Below are 19,093 nucleotides of genomic sequence, written 5' to 3' on the forward strand. Positions count from 1 at the left end.
CTGGCTGTCATTCGAGTGTGTGTGTGTGTGTGTGTGTGTGTGTGTCTGTTCCATGTTGTTTTGCATACTTTATAAATACAGGGTGGGAAAGCTGAAGAATAGAAAGTGATCGTGCAGTGGAGAGGACTGTACTATTATATCTGTTGCTTTGGCAGGTGGCGCGCGCGCGCGTGTGTGTGTGTGTGTGTGTGTGTGTGTGTGTGTGTGTGTGTGTGTGTGTGCGTGCGTGCGTGCGTGCGTGTGTGTGTGTGTGTGTGTCAGACAATCGGTCCGTAGACGTTGTATTCAGTGTGGGATTAGGAACAGAATACCAGTAACGTGCTTTATCTCCACCTGCTGCTGTCACACCTGACACACACACACACACACACACACTACAACTCCTCCCTCCCTCCCTCCCTCCCTCTGTCTATTGCTCTCTTTGTATATCACTTCCTCCATATGTAGCTCACTTTTGAACTTTTCTCTGAGCCCAGGGGCCAGTGGCTGAAACACTACTGTGCATATTCAGTGGGCCACATAACCAGGAAGTAAACCTGAAAGCTAGAAAACCTTGTATGTATGTGCCAGCTGAGCAATTCTCATTGGACTGAATAGCTGCCATCTTAGCATCTGGTTTGTAGTTCTTCGAAATAAATCAGTGTTTCCCACACATAGACTTTACTTGGGTGGACCACCCAGGTAACAAGTTTATTTGGTGACCGAGTTTAGCATTTTATACTTTCATTTTTTATCCGTCTGAGAGAATGATGCCCTCCACAATCCATTAACTAGTTCCCTTGCTCTTCCCCTCCCGTCCATTAATTATCAACTGTTTTCAACCGTTTTCATAATTGCTTAATCGTTAAAAGGTTCCATGTGGTCTATAAACACTATAGAGCAATGTTTGTATATATGCTTTACCGTTTTGTTTGCTCTCATGCATACACACATGCATGCAGGTGATGTAACTCACATTCCAGGCAATGGCTTCACATTAAACCACCAATCTACATGTGGTGGTAGCACGTCAAGAAATGCACCAACAAAAAGCAGTGAGGAAGAAGAAAACTGTAATCATAGCTTGACAAAAACCTTTCTACTCATTTTTGGATTGTTGGTTGGACAATAGAAAACTATTTGAGACCATTCATCTCATTCTAACACAAAATCATCTCCAGAGTTACAGACACCCTGACTCTGTGTGTGTGTGTGTGTGTGTGTGTGTGTGTGTGTGTGTCTGTGTGTGTGTGTGTGTGTGTGTGTGTGTGTGTGTGTGTGTGTGTGTGTGTGTGCGTTTGTGTGTGCGCATGCGTGTGTGTCTTACCCCACCTGCGTGATCTCTTCCTCTGTTTTACCTTCTTTTTATTCCAACTGCCAGGAATGACAACATGACGTCTGTACTAGGGGCCTGTTCAGAAGAGCCATTATGTGGTTGTTGTTGGCTGTGAAAGAGCTGCTCTGTGTGTGTGTGTGTGTGTGTGTGTGTGTGTGTGTGTGTGTGTGTGTGTGTGTGTGCTGTACAGAGAGATCATGAATCAGGAATGATTCATGTGATGTGAACTTGAGCAACATATTCTCCTGACAATAATTTGTTCGTTAATGTGTAACTTTTTCCTAAAAAAGCTCAATTTTCTTATCTTAGAAATGAAAGAGGATGATGATTAGTGATGGCATTATATCTGAAAGAAAGAATATCTGAAAGAAAGAAAGAAAGAAAGAAAGAAAGCGCAGAGTAGAAAAAAAGGGAGAGCATGAGTTGTCTGTGAGTCGCTGCTGACTCAGACACAGACACATATGTGTGAATAACACATACACACAGATAGACTGTAACATGCAGTCTCCCAGACCCTCTCATAGTCATTGATGTAGCATATTTCTGGATAATAACATAATTACTACACTAAATCAGCTGCTGCCTCCAGCATAGTGTACACACAGACACACACACACACACACACACTGTAAAAGAGAAGCTAAGTGGAAAGGCACATGATATTTATGTAGGAAAATAAAAAGAGAAAGCAGTCTAATGGTGGTGACGAAGGTATTAAATTAGGTATATTTTAGTCTTTGTGTTGTTTATTTGATGTGTACGTGTGTGTGTGTCTGTGTGCGTGAGTGTTCACACGCACATGTGTGGGAGACAGACTGCCACAACTCACGAGACAGAAAACACAGATGCCCATTGTGTTCACACACGTCGTGGGCACTGGCCAGTGTGTGTATGCGAGTGTCTGGTGTGTGTGTGTGTGTGTGTGTGTGTGTGTGTGTGTGTGTGTGTGTGTGCGTGCAGCAGTGGGCAGTTGTGCTGACTAGATGGTTGGCACCAGGCTGAATGAGAGGCACTATGCCAACACATCCCACTACATCTGCGTCACATACTGTCTGCCAACACTCTGTCTCTCTCTCTCTCTCTCTCTCTCTATCTATCTATCTATCTATCTATCTATCTATCTATGTATCTATCTATCTCTCTTTCACACACACACACACACACACACACACACACACACACACACAGACACACACACACACACACACACTGTGTAGGAAGCACTTACAGTAGATCAAAAGGTCTGGATTTGACCGGCCAGTTTAAGGCTGACTGTATCAGCGTGTGTTCAGGTTTGAAGAAAACTGCTCAAAGTTCACAGAACTCACCCACGAATGACTGTAAAAATGATGCACAGTGATTCACAAGGCTGCAGCTGGTTGCTGTTCTCATATAAAATCTTTGCAACTGTCAGAAGTCAGTAAAAAAAACTAAAACCAGAGAACCATAGACTGTAGTGTTTTGCAATATGCTCATCACATATCCAAAGGAAACTCATGTGATGCAGAGGACTGTCCACAAAAATCACAGGACGACATGATGTAAGACTCTACGTTCAATGCATGACTGTAAAGACAGGTGACAAATTAGAAGAAAAACAGCTTCTTAGTAAAGTGTCTCATTGAGTCTCAGTTCCATTGAACACACAGTCACAATTACCTTAAAGATATTCCCTCATTGGGAATGGGTGTTGTGATGACAGTGATGGAGAGTGCTGACTAACTTGTTGCTCCATAATCTTAAAAAAGCATATTATTAACATCATTTGTCTACCCAGCAAACAAAACACAATTCCATCATTCAGGCTACAGGTTTAAAAGTCTGAATAACTTATATGAGTGTTACTGGTTATTATAAAACAAATGCTTCTACATACTATATTTCATGTAATTGTTAGGTTGAGATCAAGCCAAAAAACTAAAGAGATATTTTAAAAAAAAAAGAAAAGATAACTGAGAACAGACAGAAAGGGAAACTCCCTGACTAAATACAAAGGGACTTATTAACAAATGAAACACAGGTGAACACAGGAAACAGGCGGGAAAAATACCAAGACAGGAAGTGTAAAGACATGACAGTTGAGGAGAGTCACTATCAACATAAAACAAGGAATAACTCAATTAAAACCCATGACCATGAGATAGTATTACTTCTAGGCTAACAGTAATATCTAGTTTTATACAAAAGTAGAAATTTGACATATAAAATTGCATTTCACATGTGACATGTTGATCAGAATCCATCTATGTCAAACTGGAACGACCGTCCTTGAACAGAGGAGTACGACATTACTTATCACCCACCTACAATGCTGTACTGAGTTCTCTCCCCAGACAGCTTAACAACCGTTCACACCTGGGCTCACCTAGCCTTAGAAACCCACATGAAGGCCAGTTGGGTCAACGATCCACAAGTGGTTCTAATGACTCTGAAACTCAGAGCTCACACGTGTCCTGAATGACTCTGTAAGGACACTCCCACACAGTTTAAAAGCCTGCAATCCTTACGAAATACACAGCGACTGCCAATCACAGGGAACTCGTCATCTGTAGGCAGGTAAATGGAAAACAGTACAACAACAAAAATCTTGTGAGACAAAGCACAAGGTGCTGCTTTGTAAAACTCGTGCTCGGTTTTAGAGCAAGTCTGAATTTCCACTGCATTTCACCCTGCTTCCTTTTCTTATTCAGTGTGCTGCAGTGTGAGAGACTTCTACTGTCTTTACATATGTGTGTTAGTAAATGGATGTGGGGGTTGACATGGTTCTCTCTCAGAGGAAGTCTGTGGTTGGGCCGTTTCTACATATTTTCCCCTCACTCGCACACACACACTGACGTGCACATGCACACACACACGTTTTCCCTGTCAAGCCAAATGAAACTTTCTTTTAAAAGCACTGAGCACCCCCACAGATGTGGAAGCCATCTCTCTCTCTCTCTCTCTCTCTCTCTCTTTCTCTCTCTCTCTCTCTCTCTCTCTCTCTCCAACACACACACACACACACACACACACAGAAAAACATTCGCTCAAAAATAAACACAAAAACCCACAGTCTCTTGGAGTGCGCTCTCCCCTGCAACCCCGGTGCACTGTGGGTAGCTGTGGTAAAAGAGGTCCCTGTGAGAGGCAGTCCAAAAATAGCCTGAGTAAAAATGCAGGAACGTGGTGCTCGCCCACTGTCACATAGAAAAATACAGTCATCTGTGTGTGTGTTAGGGCGAGTGTTTCATTTTGTTAATTTATTCCTAAATATGTGTTTACTCGGACAAAAATACCACCTAAAAACTGTCTACCCTGGGAAAAAACAGCCTCTTCACTGTGGTGTCTCTTCCTGAGGGAAATCAGAATCGTGGGAATGAGGAAGACAACAACGCAAAAAGAGAGAAATAAAGAGAGCAAATTGGATATGAGCTTAACCTTTATCACATTTTTGGCTGCAAAGAAAAAGTTCACACGTCTCTGTATAGGTAAGACTGAGTCTGATAGTGATTAGATTAATTATGTCATAGGAGTCCTGAGGAAACATAGGCTAATGAAGCTAAAGGAATACTCCACGTAAAAAAAAATCTAAATTCAGTCATCATAAGGTTAAAGTATTCAAAGGTATTAAGCCTGCATTTTTTTTGGTTCAGCAAAAACAAGCAGTAAACACAACGCTGACCTACTATTACCTTTTAGGTTATATGTGGCTAACGTGTTAGCAAACAGTTAGGCGTTCCTATTTAAACAGTCGGCAAATATGGAGCAACATCAGCAATCATTTCAAATAAGGTTTCTGACCACCTGACAAATCTATGTCCAATGTTAACTTTTCTTTTAGGTCTTTTATGGGGCTAATATCCGGTTCTTTAGCTGCTAAATGCTCCACTATGTTCACTAGCTAGTTGCTAAGTGAACAGTCACTTTCAACTTCCCACTTGTTTGCCTTTGTAAATATCTTATTGTTTTTTGTAAATATCTTGTGTTTTTCTATTTATTTTCTATTTAATCTTTAATATTTCTATCCATATTTTTCTGATTCTAATTGAACCGTTGCACCTCGAGCTGTTGTAACATGGGAATTTCCCCGTTTTGGGATAAATTAAGACAATCTTAATCTTAACATTGTTGGTCTGAACATTTGCGCTGAAAACAGCTGACTTCTGCCTCCAGAAAGTCACAGTAAGAGTAGTGAGAGTTTACCAACCAGTTGAGTCATGGGCTGTAAAACTAAAACAGTGTTAGAGCTAAAGGGAAACTGCAGAGTTAGGTGACCATTTTCTGTTGGTTTGTCAATATAGGTGACCCTGTTCACATACAGGTAGTCATGTGATCCATTGTTAATTTAAAAAAATGCGAGAAAAATGAGCTCCTCTTTCATATAGGAAACACTGTTCCTAAAGTGCATGAAACGCCTGGTCAGTGGTCACACATTTGCATAATTCATGTCTATATTCACAGTAGAAGTGAAGCTAACTGGGAGCTGAAAACATGAAAGAGAGCCCACCAGGAACACAGGGAGCAGTGCTGTTCAGCCGTGTGTGAACAGACCAATCAGAACCAACTGAGCATTCAGAAGGGGGGGGGGCTTAAAGAGACAGGAACTAAAACAGAGCGTCTCAGACAGAGGGGGGACACAGGGCTGCAGCACTGGACAGTATGAGAAAACTAAAGCATGTAAACCTATTCTAGTGGTAACCCAAACTAAAATGATGAACCTGAAAATGAGCACAACATGTCTCCTTTAAAAGACAGACCTAATATTTAATAGCTGCCGAGAAGGTTAAAAACTGCACTACCTGGGTAAACTCGCTGCATGTCCCCTGGAAAAGATCATCAACAAGATATTATTTATTGCCAAGTGTTGACAAACAGTTGAGTTTAGTTCACATTGCAGCAGATTAGATTTGCCTGCAGCAGCAGAGACATGCTGCCAAATCTAAGCAGAGAAACGGTTCTGTGATCCTACACATGTACACATTCCCTCACCTTAAAATACACACACTCTCTCTCACATATTTGGTGGTTACACTGCTGCTCTCCTGGCATACAGCCATAGCCATGTAATATAAGCAGCAGTTGAGTAAGAGCCAAAGTCTGACCCTCCTCTGTGTGTCTGACAGTCTGAGGCTGTAGACTGGGCTCACTGTGCGGCTCAGCAGAAGAGAAAAGGGTTAACAGAATATAAGTAAACACTTTTAGTCCTTGTTTTAGTCTTATTATCACATGTCGTTCTCCCACTATCCTGCCCTCCCTTTCACAGATGAAGACAAAACAGACACCATGCGAAGTCATACAAGATGTAATGACTTGTGGACGGCGTACAGTTCACTGGCTTATCATCAGGCTTAACTGAGGACACATGAGGAGCGAGGGAAAATGATATTTATTTTCAAGAGATAGATAAGAAAAACAGGAGGTGAGAGCTGTGCCGACTGAGACCATTATCTCTGGAAAAAAGACCACAGAGTCATATTTTGGCTGCCAGTGTGTGAATACAGCCATTGAATAAGTCACTGACCCTGGGCAATGCCCCGTAAATAAAACCCAATACAAAAACAGATGAAAAGAAGAAAATGTATGTATGTAATGTATGATATTTACTTTGGATCACCACTCAGTCCAATACAGATGAGCATTTGTTTGAATCTTTTTCAATAAAACAACACTGACACACACATATACACACATGTGCTTACACATTCATGTAGACACACAAATGCTCGTCAGTGTGTGTGCGTGTGTGTGATTTACTAGTCTAACACTCAATTGTACTGCAGAGGTTTTGACGTAGTTGGTGGTTTTTCCTCTTTCACAGCAGTAACAGCGGGGTAGGGAGGAGATCTCCCAAACACAGAGCTTTTTATTTTTCTGGAGAAACAGCTGATGGGTTCTAAATTAAGAATTACACTTTTCTACACAACTCCAGGACATTTAAGGGTCCTTAGGCTGATGCACAATTAGCCAGTATTTCTTCTGACGCCATGAGGAACAGAATCAATCAGGTCTGCTCTCAGATCTCAGTCTGTTTGTCTCTTTTTTTCCAACATTCTTGTTTTCCATGTTGCGTCACACAAACTTACAGAGAAGAAGAAGTGTACATCAGAGATTTTCAGTTTTACACAGAACAAGCCTCACACAGGACACTCGCTCAATGAAATAACAAACTATGGAATTGATGCAGAACATGTTGCATCACTGAAAATACAGTACGGCGCTGCAGTGATAATATCTCTCTTTCTTTCTCTCTCTCCCCCTCAGGTCCATTTAAAGGCTCCTATGATCTTGAATGGGGTGTGTGTGATCTGGAGAGGCTGGATCGACCTACAGAGGCTGGATGGGATGGGATTCCTGGAGTATGACGATGAGAGAGCGCAGGTACAGACACATGTACAGTATATGTGTGCGCTCATAAAGTATCTGATATTTCTGCTTCTCTCCTGTTTGAAGGGGAACTCCTTTGATTTTACACTTCAAAGTCTCTGTTGAGGTCTTAGGGAGTACTACTGCAAGTGCAAGGTTTGCAAATTACCTTGAGGGAAGTCACTTGAGTCGGTGTCGGTTGGGTCGGAAGTGAGCTTAACAGACGCTCCTCATTTCTACTTGAGACTAAAGCCTTGAGGCTACATTAGCTGCTGCGAGCAGAACATCTGAATCTCCAGTTGTGTCTGAGATCACCCACTCATCCACTGCTCCCTACTCACTATACAGAGGACTGTATATTGAGCTCATCAGTCAAACGAAAAGCGCTCGGGTCATTTTTTCACCCTCCAGCGCAATGCATGGTGGTGTAAAATACTTGGTTAGTGACCATCAGTTGTACACCACTTTTAACAATGCATTGTGGGATACTTTGAGTCAACTACATAGGCGTCCGGTGTTCCGGTTCTGTCCATTGATTTTCAGAGGTGTCAGACTAGGGATAAAAAGAAGGCCCTCATGTAAGGAGGTGTATACCCTGTCTCTTTTCTCATTGGAACCTTTTAATCACACCAAAGAAGCTGAACTCACTGTGTATCTGTCTCTGTCTGTCCATGTTTGTGTGCAGCATGAGGACGCTTTGGCCCAGGCAGCGTTTGAAGAGGCTCGACGCAGAACCAGAGACTTTGAAGACAGAGACCGATCACACAGAGAGGATCTGGAGGTGAGAGGGCCGTGTAGAGGTGTTACTGCACAGTGTAGCCCCAACTGTAACAGGACAAATCTGCTTCTTTATCTTAGCCTCACAAAGCCAGCCTGAATGTCATCAGTTCTGATTTTGCTCCAAGATTCTAGTCACAACATGTACTGGGAGTCCTTAAGTCCCAGTAATCTGTCTTCTATGAGTTGTCCTGTGGTCTACAGATGAACTTTATTGCAACTTTTCATGTGTCGTTTCACCTCGAGTCGGTTGCACCTCTGACCACAACCATCTTCATCTTTGGATGTGGTGAGCAGCGTGCTCCATTGCACCTGTAAGCACAGCCAACGGCGATGATTGGGTGACCTGCATCATTTGAGGACAGCAAAAACAAGATGTACAGCTGTAAAAGCTATTAAATGACTTTGTAAAGTAACCACTGTAAATAAAAAGTAAACCACCTTGTTGGGCCTCAGTAGACATTCAGGCTGGATGGGTCATCATGTGTGATCACATGTGTAATTAAAATGTGTTATCTATATTTCAAGTTTGTGGGCTGGCTTTGCAAGGCTAGACTTATCCAACTGGAAATTTGCAAATAGTATTTTCAGATTTACGAACTCGTAGATTTAAACCAAGCATCCGCAAAATATCCTGCACAGTTTGCACAAAAATATCATAGTAAAATGATGTTGTAGATACTTTATAACAGAGATTGATGGTTAATCTTTTTGCAAATGTGCCCTAAATTTGTTCTACATTTTCCATAATAATAATTGGTAACTCTATATTGTTTGGTTTAAAGACTAAACCCCATTTTATTAAAGCCACAGAGTCAAATTTCCAGTCGGACTTTCTTTGCTTAGCGCTTGGGGTGGCTTAGGGTTGTGTGATGTGTGGTTGTGTGCTTTAACCATTTTTAAATTAAATAGTATTTTACAGTTTGAATCATAGGTTTAGTGCATGATCAGTTAGACCATAAATCTAATCTGATAATTGATTTGATTTGATATTATTATTGAACTATTGAATGACTGATTCAGCTTTGTCGGATGTCCCAAAAGCCTCAGAAGGGAAAGGAGTTTACTCACTCAAAATAACTGAAATTTGACGAACCAAAGTAACATCAGCAATTGAAATTCTAATTCCAGAAATTTGAATTGTTTTAATCATCATCTCGTACAAATGTGTGTTGCCTCAATGTCTTACATGTACATCAATTCAGATTCACAACGCTGTCGGTTTGAATTTTGAAATCGCCCCAAATGTATGTAACCACTTGTGACGAACTCACTTTCCCAGCAAGGCTTTGGGGAGATCACTAGTATCCTTCCTAAGTTGACGGCCGACGGATGAACCCCAAATTGTTTATTTTTTAGGACCCTGTGGTTTCTAAAATCTGGGACTGATGACACACAGACAGACAGCCAGCAGAAAAGAACAGGGTCTGTGTCCTTCATTTCTCACCATCTATCACACTGTCATGCACTAAACCACCCTGTGTGTGTGTGTGTGTGTGTGTGTGTGTGTGTGTGTGTGTGTGTGTGTGTGAGTGTGTGTGTGTGTGTGTGTGTGTGTGTGTGTGTGTGTGGTTGTTTGTGTGCATGTGTCTGCCTGTAATTTCTCTATGTGCACTCTCGTGTTTGTCCGTTGTTTTATGTGTTTGTTTGGCAGCTATCAGTGTCTTATTATTGTCACGTATGTGTGTGTTTGTTTGTGTGCTCATGGACGTGCATGCACTCCTAATGAATTTATAGACTGTAATATCTGCTCATGCTTGTTTACCGCTCGTGTAGCATGAGAGACCGTAACAACAAAATGTGACCATTTCATGGCTAGTTTGCGCAATGACACACACACACACACACACACACACACTCATGGAGACCCACCACAGCTTTGCAGCACATGGTCCAGCAGAAATTAGAGAGAAAGGAAAGGCAGAAACTCGGCACATGAAGAGAGCAGAGCAGAAAGACAGGAAAGGGAAAAAAAAGAAAGAGAGGCATTTATTGAAGGTCGTCTTTCATCTGACTGATCTCATGTTTCTTCCCTGAGGCTCTCGGAGAGAAAAGAGAAAACCTTGTGTCTCCTGCTGAATCAATAGAAGTACCATCACTATCCCATTAAAACCCATGCACTTAAAAAAACACTGGATTTAGCACTGAGAATGATTTGGATTCAGATCAAAAAATGTAAACTATGTCCAACTTTCTGTTTATTTATATCCTAGTCCCAAACATCGCAGCCATTTCTTCACTAAAACAAACCTAGGTAACACGTAATAATAACCATAATTATTAAATGGTAAATGTATAGATAATTAAACATTAATTAATGGTTATTTATAACTGTTACCAATCAATGACACAATTTATAAACCATTTATTAAGCAATTGTTTATTGTAAAGTTGCAACTGATCTTTGTAATACTTTGTAAATGGTTATAAAATACTGTGTAGTTCATTTATAATCAGTTTATGTTTATGTGTTTATGTTTATAAACCTTAACATTGCTAAATAGATGCTTTATAAAGCATTTAATTGTTTGTTAACAGTGAAATTACTATTAACTAAAGTTGAATTAACTTTAATTTACCATTTATTAATGATGGTCATTATAAAGTTTTACCCATACTTCACCTTTTTTGTTCTTACTGGCAGAGGCTTCATTAGTTTTAAAGATCTAAAATGACTGAATATCCTCAAACTTCCATCAGTAGGTCTAAAGTCAGGACCCACAGTCAAGCATAGATCTGTTACCAGAATGGTTCACTGTTATAGGAAATATGTGTATTTGCTTCCTTGACAAAATTCAATGACAAAAAATGAAATTAACATATGTGTTCAGAGGGAGCTTGCTTATCTTAGCATACAAAATAGAAATAGGGGTAAACAGCTAGCCTGGCTCTGTCCAAAGCAAAAGAAACATCTGCCCACCAGCTCTTATAAAGCACATAATTAAATATGTTATGATTAATCCATACACAATCATGCCCAGCAACCCCGTGGCCATGCCAGGACTCTAGTAAACTAAGAGATGCAGTGTTTAATTAGTGGGCTTTAGAGGTGCTCAGGGACTGAGCCAGGATATCTGTTCCCCCCTGCTTACAGTTTTCACGCTAAACCAAGCCAACTGGTAGCTGGTTGTAGATTTAGTCTTGACAGACAAATATGAACGTGGTACCAATCTTCTCATTCAACTCACTTCAAGAAAGCAAATGAGGAGGTTTGTCAAACCGTCAAATTAATCCTTTAAAGGAACAAATATATTTGATGGCCTACAGGCTGCAAGGAAATACGAGCACGCAATAAAACAGACATACTGTTTTGTTGTGTGCTGTTTGTGAGGCTAATAATTTAATGGGGCACTTTTGTGGTGCTTTAGCTGCAGGTTAAAGCAGTTTCTCTATGGCCCTCAATTTTTTTTGTTTTTTTCTCTCTGCCACCCACGAGCTATGTCCTCTTTTATTTATTCAAACATATTTCTTTGAATCCTGTTCACTCCCTGACCTTTCTGATGAACAAAAACACCAAAGAAACCACAGTGAGGGCTTTTTTCTGCAGAGTGAACGCAGGTTTGTGGAAAGACAAACAAAATCAGTTTCAATCCGAGTTACATTTCTTCTTATGTCACACCAGAAATATTTTATTTGTCCATTCTTACCAGAATGGGTGTAAATGTTTTCATAATAATTTGCCGGGAAATCCTAACTGATTAGTTCCCTCCCTCTCTCTCCCTAGATTTAATTCAAAGTTTAAGAAAGTTATTGGAAGGCTCTCACTGCCACGCCACGCAGTAGAGCCAAACATGGGTCACTTTTAGAATTGTGGGTAGATTATGACAGATTTCCCCCGATGACAAAATTGATAAAAATGTCGTCTCTGGAGACATCAAAAGTTGAAAACAGTTCAGCTGGTTGTCTTCGGCACTTGAACAACACATTACACATGCCTCTCTAGGCTGTTTATTTGGCTGATATTCATCCACTAAGCTCCTTAACATGCTGTGTGTTTAAGACCACAGAGTGTACAAAAACATTGATATATGTACATACAGCAGATTGTCTCCATCTTAAAACATTTTTCTTGAGAGATGCTTTGAAGGTTTTTGAAAGAGTTTGTGTGAGTACATGTTCATTATTTAGTTATCTATGTTCAGTGCAGTAGTGACGTCTAGAGTGCGAGACGAGAACAGAGAAAGAGAAGTGGGTAAACAGCCTGATGTTGGATGTGTGAGGATTTATAGATAGAGTTGATATAAAAAATAGTTCTATTGTCTTGCAGAGGATTAGACAAGACATTGCAAAATTAGTTTCACAACACGATGTCAATATAAACTGAATGTTAGCGTTAGAAACAGCAGCTGCAGTGCGATTCTGCAGATCTGCTCCGAGCCGTTTCTTTGGGTGTGACTGACGATCGTTGCTGAATAGCTGCACAGATTCAGTCTCTGCATTTCTGTGGTCTGAACTCCACCTCTCCTTCTGACTGTCTGCCTCTTTCTCTATCGCTCTCTAGTTAGCTGGTGATCTAGTTATCTCTCTATAAATGCTGCGCGCCATTTTCACGGTTAACTTATTCCGTTTATCAGATATGAAAGGAAAGACAGAAGTCACTATTTGTGCTCTGGTTGTATTTGTTGCATAATATAAATTTAAATGAATAGAAACGAAATAATTCAACCTTTATTCTCAGCCTGCAACATACATTTGAATTTCTTCTTTTGTAAGTCAATACAGATAATGAGGAAGAGGCGGCAGGAAAGCATTTGAAAGAATGTGAGTGAATTAAGTCAGGCATGACATGGGATAAAGAGGCTGGCACACAGTTAATCTGTCGTGTAGGAGTGCATTTTTCATGCTTGCATTATATGAAAAAATACTTTGAAAGACCATTTGAACGACATTACAGTATCATTTACATATCTGGAGCGTACACAAGGCCTTGATTTATATACACTGTTCCATATTTAATCTGAAATGGTATTTAAAGGATAAGTACCGTTTTTTACAACCTGGACCTTATTTCTGGCAAAACATATGGTCATTTACTCACCCAGATAACTTTGGTGTCATTCGGCGTCGTTCGGACGAAATTAGATCCAGTGTAGCGGCGATATATCCATATAATGGGAGTAACGGGGCATCGACACACAGCCTCTATATAACACATTATCTGCCACGAAACTAGTTCATTTCATCAATATTTTGTTACGATATGCTAGCGCTATTAGCCTCTGAGTCCGGGCTCGTCTATTGTCAACATCCGGGGTCTGTAGGCTGATCTACTACCTCTGACCTGGAAGATGTCGTCTCTGAGCTGCGCGCGCACCCGCGACAGCGCGGCTTGTTTACCTGTAACTGCTACTGCTAGTTTGACCCCGGATGTTGATAACGGACGAGCCCGGACTCAGAGGCTAATAGCGCTAGCATATCGTAACAAAATATTGATGAAATGAACTAGTTTCGTGGCAGATAATGCGTTATATAGAGGCTGTGTGTCGCTGCCCCGTCTCTCCCATTATATGGATATATCGCCGCTACACTGGATCTAATTTCGTCCGAACGACGCCGAATGACACCAAAGTTATCTGGGTGAGTAAATGACCATATCTTTTGCTAAAAAAAAGGTCCAGGTTGTAAAAAACGGTACTTATCCTTTAATTCTTACAAGTGAAGCCAAAATGTTAATCCAAAAAACATCTGTGAAATGTTACTTAAACAATAAACCTCTCACTCAAAAGCCAGAATAAGGAAGATATGACTGTTTACACTTACCTTTGTGACCTGCTATATTATCAATAGAATTTTTTTTAAATGCTGCTGTCACTCAAATCCATTTCTTTTATTTGCTTGAGTGAGTTTCATTAAAGTAAAGCTGAGCAGTAAAACACTGATGTCTTTTTTGTTTTCTGAATATAAAACTGTCTCCCCTTCAATCCCTGAAGCCTCGTCATTTTGGCAGATACAACATTTTTAATCCCAAAGCAGCGATATCCCAGTCACTCAAGGTCAGAGGCTACCTGTCAGGATGATGGATAGAGAAGCAATAGATCGAGAAGAGATGCACACACACACACACACACACACACACACACACACACTTCTCAAAGTGCTCAGCAGAAAGAGATTTGGTGGTGAATGATGAGCTGGCACTGAAAGCATTAATATATCATTAGCATCGATCGCCATCAGACCCCCTGCTTTGACTTGCGCTTTGCATAAACACACACACACACACACACACACACACACACACACACACACATTCAGGGACAGATACTGTACAGGCACATGTATGCACAAACTCGCAGATGCAGCAAATCTGCTCTGACTTGGTCACCACACACACTTCTCCAGTATTGAGTTGTGGTTAAGCAGCCTATAGTGGCCCAGCAGGCTTCCATCTGTGTGTGGATCAATAAAGAAAGCTCTCCTGCCCGTATGATAAGTGAAGACCACTCCTTTCTACGATGACAAACACTGCACGACTATGACGGCTGCGATGCAGCATCAGTGCTGAGTGAAAACAGTGGATGTTTTGGTCACAGCTACGAGCAGCTTGTTTTAACCTCAGACACTCAAAGCCCTCTTGTCTTCACATTTCTACAGACCGGCTTTCATGGAATCTGTTGTGGATTATATTTCAGATAAGCGAGTGTTTGTTGGAAGGAATACATTTAATAAGTTGGATCTTGTGGTTTTCATTCTTCTCTGATTGTGATTTATACAACATACACTTATATGACTGAGGTTAGGACTTAAACTGCCAGAAATAAAGAAAGAAGTAAAAACATTTCTCAATAAATAAATATGCCATTAAATCTGTCAAAAATAATATTGTGGAAATAAATAGGAGGAAATGCAGAAGGAAAATAATACATAAATAAATAGGTAAATAAATAAATAATTTAGAAATGAAAAATTAAATAAATGTAATGGTAAATTAAAAGTTGAATTGTAACAAAGGTAAATAAATACAGAGGCTAATTAAAGCAAAAACATTAATTTATGTCACATTTTATAAATTGATTACTGCCTACATTTATCGTCAATGTTATTCTTGGTTCATTTAAAGGATAAAGTCACCCAAAAATGAAAATTAAGTCATTATCTACTCACCCCAATGCAGATGGAAACCCTGAAGTTTCACAGCCCACAAAATATTTATGGAGCTTCACATCAAAACAGTGTTGCAGCATTCTCCTCAACAACTGAAGCAGATGGGGACTTGTTTGTTTTGAAGTTTTGAAATGTAAAAAAGACAACCGGAAAAAAACATGAAATGGCTCCAGTCAGCTCTCCAAGTCTCCGCACGCCCCAGCATTGCACATTGGATTGAAAAGATGTTATTTACACCCTCAACATGTGGTCCGGCTCATGCACCCACTTCAGACCGGGTGTGCGCTAATGCTTTTAGCTTAACAGCTACAGTGAAGATTTCAGGGTGTGAACAATGTATTTGTATCAAATAATTTTGGGATCTCGGGGATTCCAAATACTTGGATTACGCCGGAAGAGATGCTTGGAGCCATTTAATTTTTTTTCTGGTTGTTTTTTATTTCTTTTAAAACAAGTCCCCACCTCCTTCAGTTGTTTAAGAGAACAGTGCTGCAACACTGTTTGGATGTGAAGCTCCAGAAATGTTTTGTGGACGGTAAAACTTCCCCCAACTTTCCATCAGCATGACAGTAAGTGGATAATGGCTGAATTTTCAATTTTGGGTAACCTTATCCTTTAATTGTCTGAGACAGACGTGTCACACACCCATCCATCACCGCCTCTATCTCCATATTCATACTTTTTGCCTCACTTCATCACATAACTTCTTGCACTGGCGCTGAACATTGGCTGCTAATGTTCTGGGAAGTCATCCACTATGAACTTTAGTCCTCGCAAAACTGGGCTGACAGACTCGAGCACAGTCTGTCACGCACAGTCTTAATCGTATTCAATGATAAAGATTTGAGTTCATCGCTATAATCCATAATCGAGTCGTTCCAATTGAGCCACACTTGGGTGTTTGATAGCAGCAGTTTTGGTGAAGAAGCACAAGGCTTCCCAGAGGGTGCAGACAGAAAGTGGAGTCAGTCGGGCTGTGAGGAGTCAAAATGGTAGTATGACATACTGTATGTGCGTGTGCATGTGACTGTGTGTATGTTGCTATTATGGTGAGTCACTGAGATGACACAAACTACATTCCTGATGAACTAAGCAACCCCTTTACTATCTCTGTCTGCATTTCTGTCTGCGCTGCTCTCTGCCTCACCTCTCGCCGCACTTTGTCACCTCCCGCTGCTTTCTCCCCCGTCTCACCCCCTTCCCAATTTCCCTCAGCTATCACTTAAGTGTAAACATATAACCACAAGTATTTTTTTTACAGCAGGAGGGTCATACCAAGGCCTCACTCATAAACACACACTACACACAGTCATGAAATATATATTTAAAAGTATTTTAATGCTGATGGCTTCTGATGATGACCTAATGATTGGTTTGGTGTGTTTGTGTGTGTGTGTCTATTTGTGCGTGTGTGTTTATCTATGTCAGACAGCCCGCATGTCTGCCTGTTTATCAGTCTGTCATTCTGTCCGTCTGCCGTTTTGTCCGTCTGTCTGTCTGCTACCTTGACTAAAATATCAACATCAGTAAAGTGTATAAACAGCAGCACCGAGCCTCGTTGTGACGAAGCTCTCTGGCTCCCTCTAGTGACATTTTGTGGAACTGCATCATCTTTCTTCAGACTGTAGTTGTAGAAGGTTGTTCGTTCCCCAGGAACCAAACTGAGTGTAGCTGTTCTCACATTCTGGTCCCTTGTTGGTTGGTGACCTTCCGAACCCTGTGAGAAAATGTTTCATATTAACTCACATTTCAAAGCAGTAAACAATAAATAATGTTGTTGTGAGCAGATATTTTAAGTGATTATTTTATCAGCATTCTCAACTACTTCTAATAAAAGATTCATAACTGGTTTATAAACAGTAGCCGCCTCAATAACATGGTAAAATGTAGAATATAGTTGCAATCATATATAATTATCTGTCTTCACCTTTTAAAACCCACTTGTCTATTCACAATTCATACATACTTTATGACACAACGTCATAATCAGGCCTTTAGAAAGCTCCCTCTAAAGCCACAGAGGATGTCATACAACTGTTCTGACTCCCCCTGATGAACCAAACTTTTCCGGAGCTTCACAGTAAAACAGCTTCGCAGCATTCTCCTGAACAACTGAAGCAGACGGAGACTTCTTTTAAAACATAAAACAGAACAACTGGAAAAAAACATAAAATGGCTCCATACGGCTCGGTGACATAATCCAAGTCTCCAGAAGCCCCGAGATCCCAAATCGATTTGAAAAGACATTATTTACACCCTTTATCCTTTAAACCTAATTCAGGACATGATATGTGCTCTGTCATAATACACAGTGAAATAGCTGGTCAAACCCTCATCAACCTAAAAAACACTGGGTTAAAAATGTACCCAGTGTGGCGTCATTATGGCACATTGATGCTGGATTGACCCCACATCGTTTTTTTAATTGTATGAGATATATAACGGCTGTTAAGCATTTATTTATTATCTATTTATTTGTTTTCACACAGGTGCAAATCCTTGCCAATCAGGTTTGAAAATGAACATGTGTGTTGCAAAGATATGTGATAATATAAACGATTGCAACTCTCATACATTGTTTACACATGATCTGTGGGAGCTTCATCGGAGATGCTTCTTACACTTGTCTGTCACTTCAGTGTTAAATACTGCGCTGTATGCAACTTGTTAATCATTCATCTACTGCTTATAAGTATTATAAGTATTTTTTTAAACGTTTTATAAAAGTTAACAAGTGTAATTCAATCAGTCAGGAGAATCATTAATTGTTGCTGATGTTGACAATGATGAAGTGTATCATGTGCATTTCAAGGGGTTCAAATTGAAAACTGTACTTAATTTATGCCTCTTTTTTTTTCTTCCTTTGTTCTCACCTCCTCCTACCCTCTGTCCATCCTTCCATCCCTCTCTCTCCCCAGTCCAGACGACAGCAGGACCCCAGCCCTGGCTCAAACATGGCCAACGCTGACGTGGAACACAAGATGCGCTGAGGAGGACGAGGATGAGGGGGATAGTGGAGGGAGGAGGAAGGCAGGGCTGGCTGTCCATTCACTTTCAATACAATCAACTGAAACAAAATGTCATCTGAACCGCAGTTGTAGACCAATTGTTCACCAGTATTTCGTAACAGGTTTGATATGATCATTTTCACACGGCAAACATTTTTGAGATATTATATTATATTATGTAGAAGCCAGGAACATTTTCTCAATTGATTGGATTGAAGGTGAAATGAGCCCGAGAAAAGAAGGATTCAAAAGTGTAAGGACACAACAGACCTGGGCAAAAAAATACTGAATATATTTAAATACAGAGGAAGGAAAATGAGAAGTCGATTTAGCATTATATTGCAAAAGTGACACAACCAGAGGTCAAGTGAGTGTTTCAGATATGTAAAGTAAAGATCAAGTCATTCAAAGCCTTTATTTTTTATCCAGGTCTTAAAGGATTTGTTGGATTTAGTTACTTTCAAGTACCAAAAGTATATTTTCTATCAATACAAGATGTTGAAAATAGAGGGGTTACAGATGTCATTAACAGAAGGAGCAGTTAGAT

General features: G+C 40.4%; 1 protein-coding gene across 4 annotated transcripts in view; it reads left to right on the forward strand.

Moving 5' to 3' along the window:
* The window catches only part of cbfb (core-binding factor subunit beta), a 36,178-nt gene extending 17,508 nt beyond the window's left edge, over window positions 1-18,670 (forward strand). The window contains exons 4-7 of one of the 4 annotated variants that reach the window (XM_084365231.1): window positions 7,556-7,672; window positions 8,343-8,438; window positions 9,794-9,859; window positions 18,457-18,590. In XM_084365231.1, the coding sequence (XP_084221357.1) occupies window positions 7,556-7,672; window positions 8,343-8,438; window positions 9,794-9,823 (243 nt within the window). In that variant the 3' untranslated portion in view covers window positions 9,824-9,859; window positions 18,457-18,590. Of the gene's footprint in view, window positions 1-7,555; window positions 7,673-8,342; window positions 8,439-9,793; window positions 9,860-18,456 lie in introns of all 4 variants that reach the window. The other 3 variants (XM_084365232.1, XM_084365229.1, XM_084365230.1) reach the window with 3 other exon arrangements.
* Window positions 18,671-19,093: the final 423 nt, after the last annotated feature.

The sequence above is a fragment of the Pagrus pagrus genome, assembly GCF_965226575.1.
Source record: "Pagrus pagrus genome assembly, chromosome: 10".
Lineage (NCBI taxonomy): Eukaryota > Metazoa > Chordata > Actinopteri > Spariformes > Sparidae > Pagrus > Pagrus pagrus.